The 20,604-nt window shown below is 38.9% G+C and overlaps 1 protein-coding gene across 1 annotated transcript in view; it reads left to right on the forward strand.

Moving 5' to 3' along the window:
• Nucleotides 1-18,180, forward strand: part of TPH2 (tryptophan hydroxylase 2) — a 55,535-nt gene extending 37,355 nt beyond the window's left edge. Inside the window, exons 9-11 of the mRNA XM_069849811.1 lie at nt 8,568-8,663; nt 16,467-16,600; nt 16,694-18,180. Of these exons, the coding sequence (XP_069705912.1) occupies nt 8,568-8,663; nt 16,467-16,600; nt 16,694-16,868 (405 nt within the window). The 3' untranslated portion in view covers nt 16,869-18,180. The remainder of the gene's footprint in view (nt 1-8,567; nt 8,664-16,466; nt 16,601-16,693) is intronic.
• Nucleotides 18,181-20,604: the final 2,424 nt, after the last annotated feature.

Below are 20,604 nucleotides of genomic sequence, written 5' to 3' on the forward strand. Positions count from 1 at the left end.
TCTTAGCTATTAAATCTGTTTTCAGTAAATGGATGCAAGAAGTTCATTTTCTCTATCAAATGTTTAGAAAATCAATGCAGATGCTGTTATTTTCAGAATGAAGTCCTACTATTTTTTGCTTTTAAAAAATGAATTTGAAGTGGGTATGACTGCAAAGGAATAGTGCATTTTTTTTCCCTTGAAACAAGAATTTTTAAGCATCGATGGCCCTGTCTCTTCAATGTGTTTCTGCCCCCACAGTTTTAGGGTTTACAAATGTTCCAAGATCCTTCCAGCACCAGGAGGCTGCTCCCCTTTCTGAAGATATGATTTCCCCTCATTAGCAGATACATTAGAACTTTTGCTACTGGTCACATACACAAGAACCTCATACCCCTCCTCAGCTAAAATGCACGGGAGGCTCAGTGACTCTTGTGCATCACTCCCTGCAGTGCAATTGCCGTATGCAGGAATTGGCCTGGCAATTAGGTGGAACTAATTCCCTGCTCTAGGGAAAGGCATCATGAGAAACACCAAATGTGCCTGATGCCTTCCCCAGGGAATGCCTGTCAGGGAGGACATTGGGGTCTATCTCTGTGCTGGCCACAGACAGTTATTAAAGAGGCCTTGCAGCCCGCAGTAATTAATTCTGGCAGTGGACTGGCATAGGGTGGTGATTCAGCAAACTCTCTGTTTATAAAATGAGGACTGCCTGCACTGTGGTTTGTTACTGCACCTTTGCTTCTTATTAATTTGTGGATTTGCTTTACCAGTCTACCAAAAGCTTCTCCCAGATAAGTGGAAGAGGCTCTGCACTTGGTCTTCCCCTTATGCAGTCACCTTAGAGATTGCAGCAAGTTAAAAAGGACAGATTCTGCCTTATCAGCCTGAAAAAGTTTTCTTGCTATTTAAGGGAATTTTGCAACTTTCTGCCTTCTCTTCTGAGTCTCCTTCTTAACGCGCTTGCTGAGGAGTGGAAGTTGGTCTTTTTAGAGAAGTGCTGAGGTCTACAGGTAACTGTGGAAAACAGGACCTCAGGGTTGTGCTAGTAGAGGCACTGGCTCTAAGATGCTGCAAGTGTCTGGGGTTGTTCTTGTCTGTCCTCTGGATATTCTTCTAAGAAATGCAGTTCAGAATTGCAGCAACAGCCGTGGAACTGATGATGCCCCATAAAATGGGAATGCTGCCAGGTGAAGGACAGCTAAACGTTTTTTTGTGTGTGTATTTTTTTCAAATTCTGCTTTCATTTGCATCATATCAACTTGTCAGTGTTCAAGTCCTTGACCCTTTGCTAGAGGAGTCACAGTCTCCAAGATACAGCATAAAGCACAATGCTGAGAGAGAACTTCTGGGGTATCAGCCCTTGCCCATGTAGTGTATAAAACCAAGAATGTTCTTGCTTTGATAGGTTTTGTCAATTCAAAGTCCTTATTTGAAGGAGTAGCAGGAAAAAAGATCTGGAAAAAATAAGAATGGCGGAACCCTAAAGACAGTCCCTGCTTGCAGCTTGTCAGTTGTGAAGGATCATGGTGGATCAAGTGTGTCACATGAGGCAGCATAGACTGAAGAGTGTGGTTGGACATCAGTGACATATATGTATTCAGCTTTTTAAATTTTCTTTTTAGCTTGACTTTCAGGGGACCCCGTCTCTTGGAGTCCCAGCTAACATGTTGAAAGACCTGACTGCCTCTTACATTAACTGTGTGAAATCTTTAGTTGGCTGAAATTTGAAGCAACAGGTTGGAAAAGAAATGAGCAAATATTCACTTCAGCTGTTATAGGGAACACTGAACATGAATTCACATTACATGTTGTAAAATATAGTGGAAAGGGAATGCCTCATTATTGCACCTCATTTGTTCTTAATAACTCCATATGAAATTAATAAACCTTAAAACCCCAGTTGTTTAGAAGTTGTTCAAGGTAAGAGTCCAATGGTAAGGAAAGGGAAATAGGAAGGGTAAAGCATTAGGGCTTCAATGCTTTATGTTTAACAAATGATCTGAGCAGTGCTTCTTGGTTTCAACAATCTCATCTCCTTAGCTGCATATGAAGCTTCAACACTATTAGCTACTTACGTTGAAAAAATTGAAGTTCTTTCCCTGACAGCGTTGAGCAAGTTGAGGCAAGTGTCTTTTGTGGGACTGATTTTTTACATTATTGCTGTGACCTCTAGCTTTGGTGAAAGGGAGTTGCTGCCTTGCAGGAAGCATCATCTACACAGAAACACTGCTTATATGTTGAGCTTCCTGATTCTGCAGCTCCAAAGGTCTCCAAGGTTTCCAACAGAGATAAAATGAGAGGGGTGAATAGACATCATCCTTGTGTAGATCAAGCGTAAATTCAGATTATTTAGGAGTAACTCTAGTATGGAGTGGGATATCCAGTGGCGCCAACTCTGTGGAAAATAACTTCTTTTGGAGCAGCAGCAGCAGAAAGATCACCAGAAGGGCTTTATCTTCAATTCTCTGCCTGCTCTTTAGAGTAGCAAGAGGGCCTCCTACATGTGAGAATGGACGGCAGGATGACACGTTCTCTCAAGAGGCATAAAGGTGTTAGTAAGACTGTCCTCCAGATCTTGTTCAAGAAAATGGATTGCATCTGCAGGGTAGGCAACTGCCATATATACTGCCTTGGTTTGGCTGGGCTCTTCCACAGGGTTGGAGGTGTAGAGTTATTTCCTTACTGATACCGCTGTAGCATTGTGTTGCTTGAGCTATGCTTTCTGTTTCATGACAAACTCAAGATGATAATTTTATTTTGTTTACCTTTATGAATGTTTTGCCAGAAACTCCTGAAAAAAAAGAAACATATAGTTTCAAAGTATTCACAAGGGGTTAAGCCACACTGTGTTCCCTGTAGTGCATGCTTTCTCTGAGCACACCAAGCCTCTGTGTTAGAGGAATTTTCATGTAGTGATACCGTGTGCTATGGCCGTCAACATAAATGCAAAGGCTGGTGTGCATCTATCCCCGAGTGCTCTAATGAGCAGCACCACATCTACTCAAGCATTCACCCTTAGTAAAAGGTCTGAATGCAAAGCAGTCAGATGAGGAAAATAGGAGAATATTGTTAAATATATACACTTTCAAATCCCTGAAGGAAACCTATTTTTGGTGAGCCTAAATACATTTCAAAGTGGCAGACTAAACAAAACACTTCAAGAAGGTAACTCTGAAAAATTAAACTATATTTTCTTATTTAGAAATGCTGTTGGCTGTGAATAGGGTCACTGCCTTTGTTGGAGGTAGGTGAATCATCTATAATAAAAGACTTACCCATTGAATTTTACTTCTTTTCTGCTTTTGATCTATTCACAAGCTCATCATGAGATTTATTTGTTGTTCAAAAATCTCCCTGCGTTTCTGCTTAACAATGTTCCCGTGTGAATAGCTGCCAAATAACTGGTATTGCTTGATGCTTGGACTCCAGCATTGGGCTGTACTGGCTAGTTGCCTGGGTTACCTGTGTTAAATCTGTTTCTTGTAGTGGAGCATTCTTGATATTACTCAACAGACTGTGAATTTTGAATAATTCAGTAAAACGTGAAATGCCAGCTGTTTTTTGGGGGCTATTGGTCTCTCTGAGACTGAAAAATAAGCAACCATTCACAAATTTATTTGCGCCAGCTCTGAATGAAGAAAGAAAGCACTAACAGTCTTCAATATCTCTGAATCAATATTTGCTTGCATTTTGAGCAACTTTTATAGGGGGAAAGAAAACACCTTTACTTCACGAAGTCTTAGGATTAATTTCTAACAATAGCATTTTTTAAAGTCTTTCAGTTATATCAAACTATTGTTTTACAAGATACTTAAAACTATACAAGAGATTTTATCTGTATGTGAATAATTTTAGAGCTAAAATATCAAAGATTTCCTTCGCTTCTAAAGAAAAAGGAATTAATCTTTGCATATTATGAACATATCATACATATCTGAAGCAGTCCATTCAAATATCTTTTGAAATAATAAATCCATTGGAAAGTATGCAAATATGTTTCTTAAGGATATTTATTTGGTACAGGTCTTGCAAGTATTTACACACATTAGTAGTTGTATTGTCTTCATTGCAACTAATTTTATATGTATACACACATATATATATATATAAATGCCTGTGCTACAATGTTTCAGCTTGGGGCTGCAGCCCCATTCTAATTAGCAGTTCCATTAGTGGTGAATATTCCTGTCCATGTGCTACAGTTGTAGTTACTCAGTCTTTCCTTCTTGCCCCTCACAACAGGGAGTGCAGGTGAATCAGCTCTTGATGTGGTTGATGTTCACAGGACTCATCCTGATAGTATCTTTACAAGGTACTTTTAGAAAATAGATAAAATCTCATGTTATACATCATGTTGAAAATGCCAAGTGAACACAAATATTGGTCTCTAAGCTATACCGTAAGAAAACTAAGCAAACTGGAATGGCTTCAAAGGCCTTTTTATGGACAAGTAAGATTTTGAAGTGCTGACTCTGTAACATTAGCACCCTACACTCTGCACAAGCTCTTTGCCCAGGTCCCAGGAGGGAAATTCCCAAATGCAAAATGATGCGATATGAGCACTATTTTTCAAAGTCTTAGAAACAAGCTGGCTGAGGAGAGTTTAGCTTATCAGACTTTTTTCCTGCTTTTGAAAATTTCTAAACACACTTGAATAATGATTTTTTTTTAGCTGTCATAGATGTAACAGCTGTCACTGATATTTTTCTTTTTCTTTTTGGTGGTCCAGTTTATAATGCAGGACAGTGCCTGAGCATAAAGAACAGGCATTGTGTTTACCCTGGAGAACACGCTTAGAGTTTGACAGGGCTTGATCTGCTCTGTATCTTTCATGTCAATAGTAGGACAACTGATCTGACTCTTCTTGTTGTATATGTACTGGGCCAAAACAGCTACCCCAGTACCTTGTCTCTGACACTGGCAGATTACAGACAATGTAGGTCTAAAGTTGTACAGTTCTGATATTTGCATCGTATCCTGCCTAAGTTGTCAATGATTTTTTATTCAGGGACTCTGAAAGAAGAGATCTGCTATACTGGTGTTTAATAGCCCTTAACAGGATTTTTTTTCCCCAGTTATTTCAGTTAAATAAGACAAATCAAAATCATATCCCAGGCTGTCTCATTCTCCTGGCAGTCTTGATTATTACATTAAAGTCTCTTGGCTTAAAAATTATTTTTTCATTTGTTCATTTGTTCCTTTGATTCTTTATCTTGTGTTGCCTGATTTGCCTAACAGAATGACATTTTAGTGGAAGTCTTCAAGGAATGCAGGATTAATACAACTTGGAAAGGCTCCTTTCCTACTTCAGGAGCCTACCTGTAGGTTGTAGCAGAGCCACAGTTCACCTCAAAGAGGAGGTGGAACTGGAAGTAAAGGGAGATGAGAAGATATTGCTGTAGCCACATGTCTGGGTCTGCAGGCTGGGGGATATGCCTGAGGCAGGTCCAAGAATTGACATCCGAACACCAGATCCTGCATGCCCCCGTTTGTGCTGGCCTTTTCCAGCTGACATGTGGCGAAAAAGTAATAATCAGCTATTTGCCTTCAGGTGAGGCTTTCAAAAGTTTATTAATCTCCACAGACATTTCTTTGGTCATTCGCACTCCAGTGCAGTTACACTGTATGTAATATCGAGTACCACAATATAGTTTGCCATACAAAGAGAGGCATATAGCAGGTATTTATGCATCTGGTCTATAAAAAGTGGCTCTAAAAGTATTATCAGTATGCTTGGTGTTTGTAGGCTTGAGAGCACAGCTTGCCAAAGCCTACAGAGTCTGGTAATATACTGATCCGCCTCTGTGCGGCTCTGTGGATGGGGAGAATTTTGTGTTACTGACTGAAGATCTGAAGGTGGCAGCATTGGGTGAGCGATCTCCTTTTCTTAGCTCAGCAGAGCTCTCTTAAATACAGAAATTGTAGTTGCTGCATATGGGAAATTTATGGAAAAATCAACTTTTGATTTGAAGGACTTTTTTTAATGCTATAGCTTAATACCACAAGTTAGTAGTAAGCAGTATTTTATCATCTGGCCATTTTGTATTCATTCTGTTTGGGTTAGTTATACTGGGAGTGCAAGTCCTATCAATACTGAAGATAGTCTCACATTAACAATGTTAGTTCATAAATATAACTCCCTTTTATAATAATATTTTTTAAATATAATAAAAAAAGTCCTCTTTTTGTGTGTCTGTCCATTGAGAAAATGAAATCAAGGTTTCCCTCTGTCTTGTGAACACCTTACCTCTGTTAGCAGGGATTGCTCTCTCCTGAGCCTGTGTTAACACTCTGCCTTCCACTCCTTCCTTCCCCATGAGTGCACATCCCTCAGGGAAGTGGAAAGCATTCCTCTTCCGTCCCTCCACTGGTCTCACAGATTGCTGAGTGGGCATTCTGGCTGTGGCATGCCATCAGTTTGGTCCTCCTCATGAGGAAAAAGTTGTGGCTGCTCTTACAGATTCATAACAGGCAAACACCAGGCTACACTTTTTTAGCTGTTGCTGGCTTTAAGAATCAAAGTGACTATGATCACTGTATTTTTTCAGGAGCTGAGTCCTTCTGTGCATATTTCAGGATGTTTGTGTTCAAAGCATAAAAAAATGCTACCAGATGGGTTCTTTTAACAGTTGAGGGGGAGGGGGCAAATTCAAAGATGCTAGTGGGATTTAAGTGTGAAGCTGCGTGGTTCATTGCTGACAGTGGCAGCAGGGATAGAACCAGGTCTGTAGCCCCCTGAAGGTTTTTCTGACAAAATATTTCAGCAGGAAAGTCTGTACTCTTCTTAATAGTAGGTCTCTCAGCTTCAGTCAACTCCTAGAGTGATGCCATTGTCATTTTGTGTATCTGGATGTTTGTTCCTCAGATGTCTTTTTTGGAAACCAGTTGTCTTGGTCTTCCTCTAAATGGTAACATAATGCTCATTGCATTTCATGAAAAACATTATGCCAGCTCAGCTTATCCAAGTCAGTTACAAAGCCAGAGGTGGAACTTTGATTTGTTGTTTCACAGTGTTGTGCTTTCACCTCCTCTTGTGGATATCTGTGCCTTTGACTGCTGTGATAGAATCTGACTCGATATTTGAAGTTATTGCAACCTTTCCTTTTTCCTAGCTGTCTTAGCTGGTTTGGATTGGACACAGGGCTCATGTTTTCATTCTTTTTTATTACATCTTTCTACATAGTGCCATGCTGCATGAATCACTAGCTCTACGGGAACTTTTATGAGAGTCAGAGAAATAAATAATTTCTCAATTTCTAAACGTTTGTTGAACTTAAAAGAGCTGTTAATTTCTGCTTTTTTGCATTTAGTGTGACACTCAGCTTGGATGAAAGGGGTTTAAGGAGGGCATGAATGAAAACAATTCATTGTGTTAGGATCCAGTTATTCAGAAATGTAAGTTATTCAGAAAAACTTAAGATTTAGAACAAAATACTGAGTTATTTCTTATCCCAAATTCATATTTCCTGCAAAGACATGAAAACTGAAATTCTCGAAAACTGAAATTGTCAGAAAATATAATAAACACATGCATAGAGGGGTGTTCTATGTATGTATATGTATGTGGTATTTTCAAATAAGTTAGAAATCAACTTCTAAAAACCTTCATATGTAGAAATAGTTAATAGCTTAATCTCATTTGTTTGATTCAACATCAGAAAGCAATCTTGATGTGTCATAAACAAAACCAAATTAAAGTTGAGCATTATAGGAACAGAAATGACTGTTGTCTTGCATTTAGTGGATGGTGGGTTGTATGTCTGTGTTTCTTACAATCTTCCTAACATTTAACTTTGTTGAGTGGATACGATAGTTAGACACAGTACTGTTATGCTGATATAACAAATCTGTCCCAGCTTCTCATCAGTTTTACAGCTCAGATAGATACGTTACCTAATTGAATGTAGACCTAAAGAGCAATTATAATGGATTGGTCGAGGGAATTCATTTGACTGACTATTTTTCTTTCTGTAATTTAAGAAGCCAAGTGGTGTATTGGTTCTTTATTTATGACAGAGTAAAATCTAGTAAAGACTAAGGCTTTGGCTTGAGAAGGCCCTTAAGCATATACACATAAGTAAGTCCATTCTGACTTCAGACAGCACTTAAATACTTGCCAGGCTTGGAAGTGACATCAGCTTGAGTTTACAGCCGAGTGCTCTAAACTACAACTCAGAGATCTTCAGAGGCTCCTAGACAGACAGATCAACTGCCTTGTAGGATTTTGATTTACAGCACCTCATTTTTTTTTCAGAAAGTTTAAAAAATCTCTGCAGATTGCTATTGGTGACTTTGATACCTGAATGAACTTGCTTGCCTGTTCATAACTGGCCATTCCTGTGAACTGCTTGGGTGCCTAGAAAAAGAAAGCAGAATCTCATGGTTTTGTGCAGAACTTCCTTACTGCAGAACATGAAATTTAAATTACTTAGCAGTAGCAGCATACTTCATCTGAATTTATATTAATGACATGAAACTCTGAAGAAGTGGGGAAATCAAGTCAATATGATACCAATTGTCATTGCTGAAATGCCTGTTTGCAACTACACCTTACATATCTGTATATATATATGTATGTTTTACAGTGCTATTTTTTTACGATTGAATTTGGCCTTTGCAAGCAAGAAGGACAACTGCGTGCCTACGGGGCAGGACTTCTGTCTTCTATTGGTGAATTAAAGGTATGTGCCCTCAAAACAGGATCAAGTTTCTTCTAATTTTAACCAAATATTAGTTGGATGTAAATATTTTGACTTTCAACTAACAGTTAAAGTTCTCAAGATAGAAGACTTACTTTAAACATGTGATATTGACCTAAAAGCTTTGTTTGAAGTATCAGCTGACACTTGAACTATTAAATGGATTTGTAAGGACAGAAGTACCAAAGCAGCTGTAAATTTATTTCTGTTTGAATTTCTTGTCAAAGAAGGCTCATAGGTTCTAACAGGTAAGGGTACCTTGGACTTTGTAAGAAAAGCATGTATTTTTAATTAAGAAAAATCAAAACAAATAATTGTTTTGAAATCAGCCACAAATCTGTTGTAAATAATCCAAGGTATTCAAATGGTTTCATTATTGACATTAAAAGAACAACGTTTATTAAGTTCCCAATTCAGCAGATTAACCATATTTAAAATGAAGGAATGCATATGAACCCATGCTATACCTGAAGTGCATCCCTATGTGACAGTATGTAGAACCCTCTTCCTAAAGGGGTGAAAGTGTTCAGCCTTGGCCAAAGTGAGTAGTTTAAGTGGATCATTTATTGAGTCTTTTTATGCCTAGAAGACATAGGGAACAAGCAAAATATATTTTTTGCTTGAGTGTAGTATTTTGGGAAGTAATACATCTCTCTGATAGCAAGATTGGAGGGGAGGGGAAGGAGAGGGAGGATCATTGTGTTCTGAGACCCAAATTGGTAGCTTTTCTAAAACCACATATTTACCTGAAAGCATATGCAGAATAGTATTTACAAACTGTTTTGCAAAATATCTGATGTTTATTTGTGCTTATACATTTTCTTGCTCTCCTGGGATGCCTTGCAGTATTACATGGCAGTTTAATAGAAGTGCCTCAGTTTCTTTTGCTACATATTTCACCCGTAACTGTGAGTGTTCATGGTGAAGCTCTTTAGTCAAATTTCTCTTCTTTCATTAATAGAAAAAAGGTCAAGGAAAATGAATTTCTCCTTTTATTTGGTTGCATTACAGTTACTCTAAGTTCAGTGCATACTTCAGCCACAGAAGAGTCTGTATCAGCCTGTCAATATTTTATACCCACAGTGCAAAGATGGTTAAATGCAAAAAGATTAACATATCTCACTAGTTTATTTCTGGCCCAGCAACATTCAATGCTGAACCCCAAACTCTGTGCAGGAGTTTGCATAGAATCAGGTCTTTTATTTAAACTAACAGTTATAGTCATTAGGTGATGACCCTGAAAATACCTATCACATCATTTACAAAATCTGAGGGCATAAAAGTGAGGAAATGAATAGTCAAGAACATAATAAATCTTCTGCCATCAATGTCATAAACAAACACATTATTCTTGTCAAGTCTGCATATTTTGTTACCACACATTTGTGATCCCAAATCTGTGTTCTTTACTCAGTAATCTCAGAGTATAAATGCAAAGAATAATCCTTTTGAAAAGCAACTGTAAAAATTAAATAATGTGCACATTAATGGATGATATTGATCTGCTTCAAAGACACAGCCATATATATCATAATAATTTTGCTATAAATCAATAATATTATACACTTTTCTATTATGCTACATATATATTTCATAAATGTGAAGTCAGAAGGGACTATTACATCATCTGGTTTGATCTCTTGTGTATCATAAGCTATTAGATTTCATCAGATCTTGCATATGCTGAGCACAGGGATTAAACTTAGACATTTCAGTTACTGAGGGAGTAAGGACTTGTGTGCTGCAGGCACAGAACATCACCGTACCAGAAATAGCCATCGTCTCCAAAAAGGAGCTGATAAGATGAAAAATGTCTAGTAAGTCTTTGTGGGACTGTGCTACAGGGTAGAAAAGATGGTAAAAGGTATGAAAAACAAATGCAAAAAAATACTAAGTTTCTGCTAATCTGATCATGGGAGAAACTCTTTCTAGACCAGAAACCTGGCAGAGAGTGTGCTTCTTGTCAACAAGACAGATCAGGCAGATGCTCAGGAAAGAGAATGCCTGGACACCCATGACACTGGTGCATAGCCTTGCATCAAGCCATTGCCAGTCTCTGATGTTTCCTGAGAAGGCAACTTCCCTCACTTCTGCCCTTGCCTCCTTGTACCTAACAGGATGGAGAATTTTCTCCTTCACCTGAAGGTGTCTGAAAGATAATGCTCACAAAATAGACTGTAGTTGAGATCCTGATGGTGTCAATATCCTGATTGTAAGTGAAATTCTAATGGTTGGCAGCAATTACTCTGAAAATGATGCGAACAATACCCGAGTTTTCTGTGGAGAGTGAGGATGAATAGGAGACTCGTATTGCACGACCATGAAGTCTGACCCTTATGTATGCAACCTCCATACTTCTCATAGGAGTCATAGTGAAGAAGACCTTTCAGAAATAACTCTTGCCATTCTTCAGACAATGGCAGTTGTGGGCCCATAGTCCCTTCTATGAAGAGGTTCAAAATCTTTTTTGTTCTTGTCACTAGGAAGGTTGATCTTGTTTCAGTGTTGAATTTTGCTACCTTGACTTTACAGGCATTTGATATTAGTATGCTTTCGTCAGCAAGAAGAAAACCCTTTTTCCCACTGCCCTTCCTATCAGCTGTCTTTTCAAAGCAACAGTATTCACAGGAGACACAACAATGTCCAATTTTCTGTATAATATCTAGGCGTTTCTAGAAATAAATGAGTTGCTCTATTTTCAGGGTGGAGGTGGCCAGCAGATGAGCGAATGGCTTATTTGGTCACCACTATTTCTGTATTACACTGCTTCACTCTGCAGACCTGATCAACAGCTTTCACAACAAAGAAATATGAAAGCTAGAGAAATGTAGACGCCAGCCTATCAGTAGAGAAATCCCTTCAAGTTTTTTTTCCCCACTCAGTATTTAGGCTTTGAATTTCAGATTCTGAAAAATGCAACTCCTGATATGCATGCTATGGAAGCATCAAGCTTTAAAAAATTTTAAAAGCACAACAAAATAAGGAGAAAGAGAAGATTAAAAATGAAGCCTGAGGGGAAAAGAATAATGCAGTAAGTAGTTATAAAATGTTCTGCCTAATATAGTCAGGTTAACTCTAGCTAACGCTGTTACACAATATAAATTTAGGGCTTAGAGATAAGGCAGAAATAATGTACATTTCAATTATTAAAACTATTTCTAAAAGGCGGTCCAAATGTCTTCAGAAACTTTATTCCATTTACTTTGTATGATGCTCTCTTGAACCCTTTCATTAGTCTCCTATCAACTACAGTTGGCTATAGGTCAAGTCTTATATCCTTGTTATATGCTTCGATATTTAACAGAGGTAGACTTCAAATATTTTTGTATAGATTTTCTAAGCCAAATGCAATATCCAATCATGTTTTGGTTTAATGGTAGATTATGTTAAGAAGAGCCAATATTAGCCTTTATAAAGAAAAATTTCAAATACAAGTTTTGATTCTGTTTCATGAAGAGGATGAAGATAATGGAGAAAACAACTACTGGATCTTAGGTGCTCATTTCAGTGTTTGTTTGTTTTTTAAATAGAGTCTTATATTTATTTGAACAGTATAGAAAATTATACTGGTAACATAAACAATTTCTGGTAAAATCAGGTTGTAAATATGGAAGTCCTATGTTGTAGATAAGCAGATAGATTTTCCAAGACATTGTGTTCTTGTGTTCATTTGTTCACAGAATAACAGAGCAATACAATAAGTACTGGCACACAAGCAACTTCTCACCTGTGCTGTTATTCTGCCTTATTCTGCTCCCCCTGCAGTATTTGCCCTTGCTAACTGAAGATTTTGCTTTTTCTTTTTTTTTGTGAAACTGAAAAGCCCCAAGTTGTATTATTATACTTCATTTTTTTATACTCAAAGGAGAAATTTCAAGACCAAGCTCTTTTTCCACGTCATTTAGGAATTGATTCATGGTTGCTCACTGTAAATGCTGGGTGCCATCTAAGATGCCTCAATAGATCTGACCAGCTTTCCAACTGCTACTCCAGAAAAGTGTAAGCCTTCTTTAGGTCCTGTGCTATATCTTCCATCCCTGTACAGATGTACCAGACATCCTAGGCCCTAGAGAGCTGTGCTTAGGTACCTCAATCACTCTCTTAATCTTTGATCCAGCAGGGAGTAGAGGCATTTCTTTAGTGTAATGCTTTTTTTCCAGTATAGCTGGTTGTCTAATTCTTAAGTTATCCAACTGTCTGATGCTCCTCCTTTTCCTGAGAATCAGCAGTGAATCATTTGGTAGTTTCACTCCTATATATTGCTGCTTGAGCTGAAGGAGAACCACCAACAGCTGTATTAGCATAAGCACTACAGTTTTTATGAATGGGCTGTTAGAGACAGTTATCACAAATCCACAAGGCGTAAGGTGCTCTACTTGACTGAAAGCTCTTTTCAGTGTGATTGTTAGCCTTGACATCTCATTGGAGGTAGATAACCAAAGAAGTTTCTGATGGAGAAATCTGTATTGGATAATTACTCATTTGAGCTCACAGAAGAACTGAATGTCCAACTAAAACAGAAGTGAGTAGCATTCACTAAAATAAATGTAGACCTGAGCTTGAAAGCTTTTGAACTCATCAGATGAAGATTTTTGTTGAGATTCTGTACTTCATAATGAAAGTGCCAACAACCAACATTTTAAAGCACTGTGGTGTTTCTTAAAAAACCTCTAGTTTGGCTCTGAGTCAGTGTCCTGAGCAGTCTAGTTCACATTAAACAGTTTATGATCTGTCTGAAGGTTTGTCTCCAGGCTCAGTTCAGTTGCTGAACTCTAGCACTGCTGATGTCAGCATATCAGTTTAATAGTAGACAATTGCAGATGCCAGGCTACACAATTTGAAAACACCTTCCAGATTTGCAGGGGTATTTCCCCTTGCTTTGGTAGGCACGACAATGATTACTCATTCCAAGAGCCAGAAGACCATGTCCTAGAAGGGAGATATAGATACCTTGGGTGGGAATTAATCAGAATTTAGGCACCTCATTCCCAGACTGCAGTCTCAAAAATAACTGAGCAGTTGTCACCTAACATTGAAGGCATATCTGAATTCTTTAATCTCTGTTTCCAGCTTGTGTACTTCCTGGTTTCTGCACATCCCAGTCTCTGCAGAGTTGCTTGGTGAAGCAGCAGCTCTGCTCGTGTGTGAACTGAAGTGAGATCCAGAAAGTAGGAGTCATTTCATATAGATAATTTGGAGAGAATAAACAGAAAGGCTTTCTCAGAGGACATCCATTGTGATAAAGAATTAGCTTTTGCTTCTCTTTAAACTCTTTCCTTTTATAGAATTAGGGCTTAGTGATTAGAGCAGTTGTCCACAAGGTATGAGCCACAGGCTGAATACATTCTTGTATGAATACATTCATACTGCTCCTCGAATACTGTGTTCAGTTCTGGGCCCCTCACCACAAGAAGGATGTTGAGGCTCTGGAGCAAGTCCAGAGAAGAGCAACAAAGCTGGTGAGGGGGCTGGAGAACAGGCCTTATGAGGAACAGCTGAGTGAGCTGGGGTTGTTTAGCCTGGAGAAGAGGAGGCTGAGGGGAGACCTCATTGCTCTCTCTAACTACCTGAAAGGAGGTTGTAGAGAGGAGGGTGCTGGCCTCTTCTCCTAAGTGACGGGGGACAGGGCAAGAGGGAATGGCCTCAAGCTCCGCCAGGGGAGATTTAGGCTGGACATTAGGAAAAAATTCTTCACAGAAAGGGTCATTGGGCACTGGCAGAGGCTGCCCAGGGAGGTGGTTGAGTCACCTTCCCTGGAGGTGTTTAAGGCACGGGTGGACGAGGTGCTAACAGGCATGGTTTAGTGTTTGATAGGAATGGTTGGACTTGATGATCTGGTGGGTCTCTTCCAACCTGGTTATTCTGGTTATTCTATGATTCTGTATCTGATGGCTTCAGTCCCAAGGAGTGAACTGCCCCATCAGAGGCCAATAGTGAGTGGAAAAGGAGAGGACAACACTGTCACCCTTTCTGCTGAAGCTTTCACAAAACAGGAAAGAATCCACGAACCAAAAGTGGTCATTTACTGATTCAGTTCCTAATAATACATGACCAATGTCACTCTTTTGATTCACTGCGTAGGGCTTCACTCAAACTGCTCAGAGTTTTAAAACTTTGTACTTTAGACATTTGAGGCATCAATTCTCACCAGGAAGTACAAATGCACCTTAAGAGGAGATGTTTTTATCTATAGTTAACCTCCCAGGGAGCCTGCTGTAATTCCCAGCCAAGAAAAAAATAATTTTGATAGAAGGAGGTAAATGCCTACAGGCACTCAACTACATCATTGCTTTGCAAGCAGACAGTGACAACAAGGATGTAGGCAGAGGCCAAAAAAGATGAGCCTTGTTCCTCCAATCCATTTAGAGGAGGATGGTGATAAAGATTGGACCACATTTAATTTTTGTTTTCCAAGCCTGTTTAACTGATGGCTGGCTAGAAGCAGCAAACCTTGTGAGAAGGAAAAGATACATGTACTGAAGTAAATTCCCTGACATTTTAAGATTCCATGGATTAATTTTTCATGTATTTATTTTTGGAGAGAGAGGAGGTGGAGAGGAAGAGGTTCTTGTTCCAGTTTCATGTCCTGTTATTTGGAGACTGCAGGTTGAGAGCTAGTGTGATATTTTCAGAGCCTTTTACAGGGATTTAGGAGTGAACATAGGCAAGAGCTCAGATAAAAGGTGTGGTGAATACTTTAAGGTTAATACTTTTCTCTGCTATAAAGAATATCCATGCAGAAAGAAAGTACAGAAACAAGGGATACCTTCAGACTTCAGGGATCTGCTCTCTCCCTGTCATATCTCTATGCTTTCCATGCACATCTTCACTATGGATAGATATTAGGGGCCTAAAGAATGTTGAAAGTCGACCTAAATATGCTCTCCTTCTTTACCTTGTAATTCTGTACAGAGCACTGAGAATGAACATAGATGTGCTCTAAAAGTTAAGGTGGATCCTAAATCTAACAGAAATATTCAAGTAGAAAGGGGAGCTAGAAAAAGATTGTGTTGGAAAATGTCTCAGCCCTTGCTTTTTCAGTTTTTAAACCTCTGTCCTTTCTAGCATCTAGTGTGCCAGTCTCATAAAGAGAAAGGCTAATTGGAAATCTCTGTGTAGCAGCATTTGATGCCTCATTTGTCCAGTGTCTGCTCTATACTTATCTTTGCCTGTTACATTTAGCTATTTTTTTCCTTGCAGTGCTATATGAAGCATCATTGCTCAGGTGTATGTGGCAGAAGGGTAACGCATTTCATCAGCATGCAATAAATGTGCATTATTTAATAGATTTTCAGCTATACAGTTTCACTCTTAAACACTCTGTCAGGAAAATAGTATATGATTTTGTCCTGGAAATGTAAAACACAGATTGTATGAGTGGTTTGGTCAGACTCAATTTGCCCAATAAGACGATGACCAGTTCTGCTAGTTAAGTGACATTTTGGGGATATACATATTTGTAGTTATACAGACAATTTTTCTGGAACAGTTACTTGATAATTTTCCTGTTTCCAGGTGAAGATTTATATCTGTATGCCTACGTGCAGTTGCATTTCTAATCTCCTCTTTATTCGTTTAATATATTTTTTTAAAAAATACTCTCATAAAAATAGGATTTCTTAAATAACAAATGTTCAAACTGAAAACCAACTGTAAAACAAGAGAAGCTACCAACTAATGGGAAACATATGGCACAACAATATAAAATCTGTATGTATGAACAATTGTATAGATACACAGCAGTATCAAAATACAGTTTAACAGATCCCGTGGTGTTTTTTGCAGCATGCTCTTTCTGACAAGGCCAATGTGAAAACATTTGATCCAAAGACAACCTGTTTACAAGAATGCCTTATCACTACTTTCCAGGAAGCTTACTTTGTTTCAGAAAGTTTTGAAGAAGCCAAAGAAAAGATGAGGTAATTATTTCCCTTGACTAAATAAAAATCAAATTTTCTCTTCTTTAGCGGTCAAAAAAAAAAAAAAAGTGTTAATTTTCTCTTTTCCTTCAGAGACTTCGCCAAATCAATCAATCGTCCCTTCTCTGTGTATTTCAATCCATATACGCAAAGCATTGAGATTCTGAAGGATACCAGGAGTATAGAAAATGTCGTCCAGGACCTCCGCAGCGATCTAAACACTGTATGTGATGCTTTAAGCAAAATGAACAGATATTTAGGGATTTGATGTGTAGCACTGTGATTTGCTGTCAGCTGCTTTTTCTGCAACGAGTGTAATAACATCACATGATATGGCTAACTTCTCAAACACATCAGTTTTCCCTTTACAGCTTGGCTTGTGGCTTGCATCATTGTGTAGCTCTGTCTAATTGTAATGTGCAGACAAACCAAGGCAATGCTAATTTGTAAACACAACATGGAATGTGGCAGAATGTAATCATCAGTTCCTCGACACAATGTCATATATAAGTACACCATTAAAAACTTGCCTGACAATGGTTTAGTTTCCATAAGTTGATTCACTTCAATGTATAAGAAATGGTGTTGCTGATTTCATTAAATCTGAGTTTATTTCTTTATAATGCCTTTCCTCCCATAAGAATTCAGAAAAAAAATTGTTTGCAACATTTTGATTTTCTTTGTAAGACACTTTGTTTTTCATTCTGTAGTGGTGAAGACAATGTTTTGCTCATATATCTGTAACAGAACTGAGTGTCTCTTGTGACTGAACAATACGATTTATATACCAATGCTGACATCAGGAGGGCTATGTATCAGTACTAAAAGGTCTGTGGAGATTCCAGATTACAAGAACTCACAAGTGACAAATGTTCAGTGTGGCTGAGTAATTGCAACACAATAAAAAAAAATTGACCAAACCATCTGACACCTCATGTAGAAAGGTAGTTCCAGTTCATGCATGTGTTTCCTGTGACAGTTCTGAGAGCACTTCCTCTGCGAGGGCTATTTGGGAATAAGAGAGGAAGTGCATGTATTAATTCTGGGTTATTGATGTGAATATAAGCCCTTCTACATCACTGTGTGCCTTCCACATTCCCTTGTCTTTTGAACATACTCCTGCATTTTGTGCTTAATTTGCCTTTCCTCATTATGTCACATTCAACCTTGACATGGCCATGCATGACTGGGTCTGTGCTGTATCAGTATCGCCACATATAAAAGGATGAATGTGGAAGTTGTTATTTAATTATAGCCAAGACGATTATCAGTTATTAGGTTACTTGTGGGGTGATTAAATCATAGAGATACCTAAGCTGCCTAGCTTGTACCAAATAGATGCAGGTAATACCTGAGTTAATAAACTCTAAGTTAGAAAGCTCTGACAAAAGTGCAAGCTCTGCCTAGGGAGCACAGTGCAGGAATATTCAAGTCAGCTCTTATCTGGAAGTAATAATTATACATGTCTTTCCTTTATCTGGGTTATTCTGTTCTCCTATTAGCCAATATAATGGAGAGTTGACTATATCGCATGGACCCTTCTTAATGGAAGCCACATGGCTTATGCAGATCATGGCAGTATGGGTGAAAGTGTCATAGCTTGTGTACATATATGGAAAAGAGGTATCTATTGAAGCTGCTCTGCCGACTGAAAGAGTCATGCAGATACTCCTAAGCGTTGTTAGCAATTTCAGCATAAAAAGAGCAGTGCTTGATGTACCCATATATCCTTAAATAAGAGGCAATCTATAAGGATAATTTTCACAGGGAAATATGCCACCTCCTCAAAGATAACTATGAGATAACAGAAAATGCTCTTTTCTCCGAATGGTCCCTGCTGCATTCTAATGCTGCTGTTAATAGGATGTGGAAAAATCTAGTTTTAGATTTAAGTGTGACTGCTGTTCATACAAATGAAGAGCTCTTGAATTATCTCATGGGGATCAGCATGCCGGAGGAGTTAACTTCCTGGTATTAGTAATAACTCTGTTAGCTAGCACTCATCACAGAGGAATTGCTGGTAAGTTTGGCATGGAAGTTTCTCCCTCTTTCTTCCCATGGAGTCTGGTGAACCTAGCCCTTTCTGGAGAAAATGGACTGTACAGATATTTGCTTTAACTTGTCTGAAAAAAACACATTAAGCAAGGTATCATAAAATCATAGAATAGTTTAGGTTGGAAAAGATTTTTAAGATCAATCCTTAACATTGCACTGCCAAGTTCAGCACTAAACCGTGTCCCTAAACACCACGTCTACATGTCTACCTCCAGGGAGGGAGGCTCAAACCCTTCAGTGAAGAAATTTTTCCTTGTCCATTCTAAACCTCTCCTGGTGCAACTTGAGACCATTTCCTCTTCTCCTGTTAAATGGGAGAAGAGACTGACACCCACCTAGCTATAACCTCCTTTAAGGTAGCTGTAGAGAGTGGTAAGGTCTTTCCTCAATCTCCTTTTCTCCAGATGAAACAACCCCAGTTTCCTCAGCTGCTCCTCATAAGACTTGTGCTCCAGACCCTTCACCAGCTTTGTTGCCCTTCTTTGGGTATGCTCCAGCACCTTAATGTCCTTCTTGTAGTGAGGAAGACAGCATTTGAAGAGTGGGCTCACCAGAGCCAAGTACAAAGGAGCAATCATTTCTATAGTCCTGCTGGCCACATTACTTCTGATACAATCCAGGATGTTGTTGGCCACCTGGGCACACTGATAGCTCATATTCAGCTGGCTGCGTATCAACATCTCCAGGTCCTTTTTTGCTGGGCACATTTCTAGCCACTCTTCCCCAGGCCTGTAGCATTTCATGGGGTTGTTGTGGCCCAGGTGCAGGACAAAACACTTGGCCTTTTTCAATGTCATACAATTGGCCTGAACCTATCGATCAAACCTGTCCAAATCCCTCTGCAGAGCCTTCTTTCCATCCCTCAAGCTTCTCTTCCCACCTGGCTTGGTGTCATCAGCAAACATACTGAGGGTGCATTTGATCCCTTCAGCCAAATCATTGACAAAGATGTTAAACAGAACTGGCCCGAGCACTGAGCCCCAGTTTACACCACTTGTTACAGGCCACCATTTACCACAACTCTTTGGGCCCGGCCATCCAGCCAGTTTTTTACCTAGCGAACAGTAAACCTAAGCCATGAACAGCTAGTTTCTCCAGAAGAATGCTATGGGAAATGGTGTTAAAGGCTTTATTAACATCTAGGTAGACAACATCCATAGCCCTTCCCTCATCCACTTGTCATAGAAGGAGATCAGGTTGGTCAAGTAGGACCTGTCTTTCATGAACCCATGCTGACTAGGCCTGATCATCTGGTTGTCCTATACATGCTGCATGATGGCACTCAAGACCATCTGCTCCACAACCTTGCCTGGCACTGAGGTCAGTCTGACAGGCCTGTAGTTCCCTGGATCCTCCTTCCAGGGCTTCACTCAGGTCAAGAACTGCCAAAATATTGCTGCTTGCTTAAGTAACATAAAACCATGATGAGTAACAAAGATCCAAAGCTTAGGAATTTATTGAGGTTTTCCCTTGACTCAGGATTATGCAGGAACACTTTAAATACTTGTATTATATCTGTTTTTTTTCTTGACTTTTCTGAATAGCTCAAAACAAGAATTTCAGAGTAATAAAACAATAGAAGCATATCTTTGTTTTGTTTTGTGCTGTTAGCAAGTAAATCTTACTATGGATTAAGGAGAAACCCTTGAAATCCAATAGTCATTTTTGGACTAATGATGGCGAGGAAACTGTCTACAATGAAGGTATAATGTCAATGAAACAGAACATTGTCAAAGGATAATGGGCTCCTGCTGCTAGATATATGCTTAATCCAGTGATTTTATTCCTATTATACAACATGATTAAAAATAAATTAAATATAATGGGCTAAGGGATAGTAGTGATTTAGAGACACAATTGTTCATTGTTCTTACATAGCAAAGCTGCCCTCTTACAGGCTGCAGAGCAAATTGGCTTTGAGCTTCAGCCAGTCAGGAGCCAGGACTGGG

This window comes from Phaenicophaeus curvirostris, chromosome 1 (genome assembly GCF_032191515.1).
Source record: "Phaenicophaeus curvirostris isolate KB17595 chromosome 1, BPBGC_Pcur_1.0, whole genome shotgun sequence".
Classification (NCBI taxonomy): domain Eukaryota; kingdom Metazoa; phylum Chordata; class Aves; order Cuculiformes; family Cuculidae; genus Phaenicophaeus; species Phaenicophaeus curvirostris.